Genomic DNA, 5,117 nt, shown 5'->3' on the forward strand with positions numbered 1-5,117 from the left:
AGACAAATCCCCTAGCCATCGTTCATTCAGTGAGATAAAAGGGACGCGTGGTCTGTATTCACGAAAATATATGAAAAAAATCATTCATCCATTCATTGCAATTGCTCAAAACATGATAAACAGACGGAGAATATTGGATTAATCACACGAAAAAAGGTTTATGATCAACTAAAGGTCGGGATGTGTAATGGATAGGGTAATTTGGCGTAGTTTTGAAAGTTGACAACTTCTTTTGTTGTTGTGATTTTTTTCGAAATTATTTAAACACTTGGTGGACACATGCGAAAATATTGTTACGCAATGTTTATCTCGCGTTATCTCTTTAATCACGTTACCGCCACAATGATCAATATCACGTTTCCATCCACATACATATTTAAATGTGTGGCAAGCCCAACAACCGATATGGTTAGGGTATGGCTACATATTCGAGAACTATAGATATAAAGAGCAAACTACTCGTTTATTCAGTAAATATTAATAATGAGGTTTGTGAACACTTTTCAGATGTCAAAATTAAAAATACGCTTTGATTGGTAATAACATCTGTACGTTTTGAAAGTGTTTACATTTACTTAAGATATTTAATTATTGACACTCACGTAAACGGCAGTAGCATTCTCAGACGTATTGCCTACAAGTATTCTGTAAGACCGAAGGACCGGAATATTCACAAGCAATGTCGAGTATTGATAGTCCCTCCCGAAGGCGTCAAAGTCGAAGATCCAAACACTTAAAATATTCTAATTTAAGCAACTCCGCAAAGAGTTATGTATTTTAAAAAGTAATTAAAATATGAATCGGGTAAATGTTTTGTTGCTATTAGTATAAGGTTTGTTGATATGCTCACAATTTCTTTATATTGATGAATATCACCATCATGTTCTAGCGTAATTATCGTATTAAATGGACATATTGAAGAATTCCAGTGGTTTTATGGCAATTACTCTGGTTTTGGCAAAACATATGTGTACAGAATCATATTATTTTCATACACGTTTTATATTACCCGATCTAGGCGAAACATGCGCATGCACCAGCGCACTTTCATGCACAGCGCACTGTACGTTTCATTAATTTTCACATATAGCTTAAATACTAATGAGTCCTGACGGAAAATATAACATAACATGACATTACGTAACATTTATTCAGCATAAAATGTTATAACATTCATAGCCAAAATGCAAAACATATGAAACAAATCATTGTAAAGAGCAAAGACATAGTCAATAGAGAAACATATTATATATCATAGTATCAACTTCTTATCATTATTAAGTTCTCAATCGTAACAAACATGCATGATATAAATATTTACTAACATTTTTCATATTTTTTCCGCTGTCTGAGGACAAGAGTATAATCAATCTTTGGTTTGCTGGCCAATGGCAAAACATATAGTTTTTAAGAATTGTTTTCTTAGGATATGATATTTTGGACATACTTAAAGGCGAAGCGCAAACGCGAAGTGTGTAAACCTCGGCTAAAACCTTCAGCAATAGATAATAACTTCAATGTGCACGAAGTACGGACTGACTTAAGGCCAGCTGTACATGTCTCACGCTTGACGTTGTGCTAAAAGTTCGCAGTGCTTTCAATCTTAGTTTTGCAGTATATGCCCACGTTTAACACATTTATTGCCAGCAATTGATTCAAACTAAAATGATAAAGATATAAACAGTGATGTATACATTTCCATACAAAGAAATAACATGAACATTATAACATACAGTACTGCGTTTAAATTGGGAACACACGGAACAAATGAAACGAGTTTCACTCGAACTTCTTAATGATATGTCATAACAGGTATATGGCTACTATTTACATTGATATTTACATAACTCTTATACACGTTAAGCATTTTTTTACGAATTCAAAAATAGCCCTGATATAATTAACTAGTTACTGAGTAAAGTTAAAATATAATTTACATGGATTGGATTTTCTCTTGAAGTTTTGTTCTCAAAAACTAAAATAAGCTTCTAGTCGTTCCACAGGCTAAAACCTTGGTTCATCATATCATTGTTATATAAACCAAACATTGACCAATTGTCGTTTGAATATAAATCATCTGTGTTCTCAACAACATCGCTAAAAACGTTGCCTACCGTGTCATCATTTACAACATTGTCTATAAAATCGTCCATTGTGTCTGCTTGTGTTTCGTATCGATCTTCCGTATGGTCGTCTAGTATCTCTGAAAATGTGTCAATTGTATTTTCAACACTTTCACTGGCATCTTCCGTTACCTCTTTCACGAAATCCCATGTGCCTTCAACAACGTCCTGCACCGTGTCTTGAACGTCATCGCTGTAGCTTTCAGTAGCATGGTAAAGCCCGCCTCTCAATATGTTTGCCAGATACCCTATCAGGATTGATCTAGAGATACCATTTGAAGGTTCTGTGTAGGAAGTGGTAGCTCCTTCTGAGTACTCCCGCCTTATAGGTGAGTTGCTTCCAGAGTTACTGCCAAACGAGTTTATACTGTACCAGTCAAACATCCCTTGACCTTAAAGGAACATAAAGTATTATTACATTTGACAATATATATATATATATATATATATATATATATATATATATATATATATATATATATATATATATAAAGTCAGTAAACATCCATTACAATGGACTTATACAAATAAAAAGGAAAACAAAACAGATTGGATATTTTAATATCAGAAAAAAATAGAGCGTTTGATATAAACATACAGAAACTAAGGTCATTCTTACCTATTGCACACGTTAACTGCACTGCAATTAAATATCCAACCAATAGATGCATTTTCAATCAGTTGCAAATCGTTATTTATATTAAAAAAAATGCTTAACATTAAAAAAAGGGTATAATGTTATGTTAACCCTCACCCTGTTATCATGTTAATGAATTGCAATTGCCGCGAGCATGGTTATATAATGCCCCGACTCGCCCGGTCGTACGACGTCAGAGGCGTTTCAAACTCAAGAATGTTGATGAATGTTATTGAATTGTAAAGAGCGTGCAGAATTGACTGATATCGCGAATGTTATATTTAAATAAGACGGAATGGCGACAAACGTAGCATCATTAATAGTTATTTATTGTGTGAGCTATGAGTTTATTGCCTTTTTACATTGAAGGTCAACCGCAAAAATTTACCCTTTTTTTATCTACAATGTAAACGTTCAAATGCTTCAAATTAAGAAAATCCCTTACATATAGAACACATTCGAAGACACAAAAACATGTAAATGCATCTTTGTTAACTATTTTATAGTATTGTAAATGGTTGCTTTATTCTGTTAATAGACGAGGTGTTATGGTTCGGGTATTGCGGTAATGGATTTAAAAAGTGACAGTCAATCCAAAACAATCTTATTATAATCTATGGTCCAGATAGTGAAACCCTCCCCAACGCCAACCAACCTATGGTGGGCTTTCCCATACATATATTTTCTGAAAGTATTATATCTACTGAACCTTTTGCCATTTTCTGTTACGGGATCGTTGGGGTTTAAAGAGATATAGCATGTATTATAAATCAACAATTGGTTCAAAGTGAGAAGTATTTCAAATCAACGATTGGTTCAAAGTGAGAAGTATTATAAATCAACGATTGGTTCAAAGTGAGAAGTATTATAAATCAACGATTGGTTCAAAGTGAGAAGTATTATAAATCAACGATTGGTTCAAAGTGAGAAGTATTATAAATCAACGATTGGTTCAAAGTGAGAAGTATTATACATCAACGATTGGTTCAAAGTGAGAAGTATTATAAATCAACGATTGGTTCAAAGTGATAAGTATTATACATCAACGATTGGTTCAAAGTGAGAAGTATTATGCATCAACGATTGGTTCAAAGTGAGAAGTATTATACATCAACGATTGGTTCAAAGTGAGAAGTATTATACATCAACGATTGGTTCAAAGTGAGAAGCATTATACATCAACGATTGGTCCAAAGTGAGAAGTATTATACATCAACGATTGGTATAAAGTGAGAAGTATTATACATCAACGATTGGTTCAAAGTGAGAAGTATTATACATCAACGATTGGTTCAAAGTGAGAAGTATTATACATCAACGATTGGTCCAAAGTGAGAAGTATTATACATCAACGATTGGTTCAAAGTGAGAAGTATTATACATCAACGATTGGTATAAAGTGAGAAGTATTATACATCAACGATTGGTTCAAAGTGAGAAGTATTATACATCAACGATTGGTTCAAAGTGAGAAGTATTATAAATCAACGATTGGTTCAAAGTGATAAGTATTATACATCAACGATTGGTTCAAAGTGAGAAGTATTATACATCAACGATTGGTTCAAAGTGAGAAAGGAATAAAAATTGAGTTTCTTGCTATTTCATTTATTTAAGAAAAACTTGTTTAAACAGTAAGGTTTTATCTTGTTTTATGATATCCACCATTTCTAAAACTGGCAGAAAACAACAACGACAAAAATTGTCTTAATTGTCTTTACTGTGTACAGCCATGTATTGTATGTGGTGTATGTAACGGTTCGTTACCGTTAAGTTAATAATTTTGTTTTAAATACTTGACTTTCGTCAATATTTCTGGAAATTAGGATTGTCGAAAAGTATTGGGGTGTTCATTTTTTTTCCAAACTTGACAGTTATTGTTTTCGTTTTTTTTTTCAATTTTACAGTATGTGAAGTACATATCCCAGTATTATTTTTTAAATATGTGTAAATTGTAGATGCTTTCGCACTTCCTTTCTGTAGTATTGAGCAAAATATTTATTAATGCTAGTTTTAGATTGCAACATTTCATTGAGTGAGATGATAATAGGATGTATTTACGAAGCACAATGTTACCAGATCTAAAACATCCTATTACAGTAACCAGTTATAATAGATGCAAACATGTAAATACAAAAGTTTTTGATACAATACAAGGTAAATGCAGTCTTGTTTACCATATGAATGAGGATGCTTTAATAGCACAAAAAGGAATACATTATTGCCCATATTTGAGAAAAATCTTAAAAGACAAAGACAGTATTTCTAAAAAAAGCTACATATTTAAAAACGATTCATATTTTACTTGTATTCCTTTAATCTTTTAGCGTAGTTATTTTGACATTTAAAAGGAAATA

The 5,117-nt window shown here is 32.4% G+C and overlaps 1 protein-coding gene across 1 annotated transcript; it reads right to left on the reverse strand.

Annotated features, from left to right (window-relative positions):
• Positions 1–1,131: 1,131 nt before the first annotated feature.
• LOC128232558 (uncharacterized) lies at positions 1,132–2,891 on the reverse strand. The gene is made up of 2 exons (XM_052946194.1): positions 2,743–2,891; positions 1,132–2,515 (listed from the first exon to the last, which is right to left on the reverse strand). The coding sequence occupies exons 1-2, from the start codon at positions 2,792–2,794 to the stop codon at positions 1,989–1,991; spliced, it is 579 nt and encodes a 192-aa protein (XP_052802154.1). The 5' UTR covers positions 2,795–2,891; the 3' UTR covers positions 1,132–1,988.
• Positions 2,892–5,117: the final 2,226 nt, after the last annotated feature.

The sequence above is a fragment of the Mya arenaria genome, chromosome 4 (genome assembly GCF_026914265.1).
Source record: "Mya arenaria isolate MELC-2E11 chromosome 4, ASM2691426v1".
Taxonomy (NCBI): domain Eukaryota; kingdom Metazoa; phylum Mollusca; class Bivalvia; order Myida; family Myidae; genus Mya; species Mya arenaria.

Coding starts and splice junctions, on each gene's coding strand:
- LOC128232558 (XM_052946194.1), bottom strand. CDS start 2,794: ATGCATCTATTGGTTGGATATTTAATTGCAGTGCAGTTAACGTGTGCA. Junction 2,516..2,742: donor GCAGTTAACGTGTGCAATAG/GTAAGAATGACC, acceptor TGTTCCTTTAAG/GTCAAGGGATGTTTGACTGG.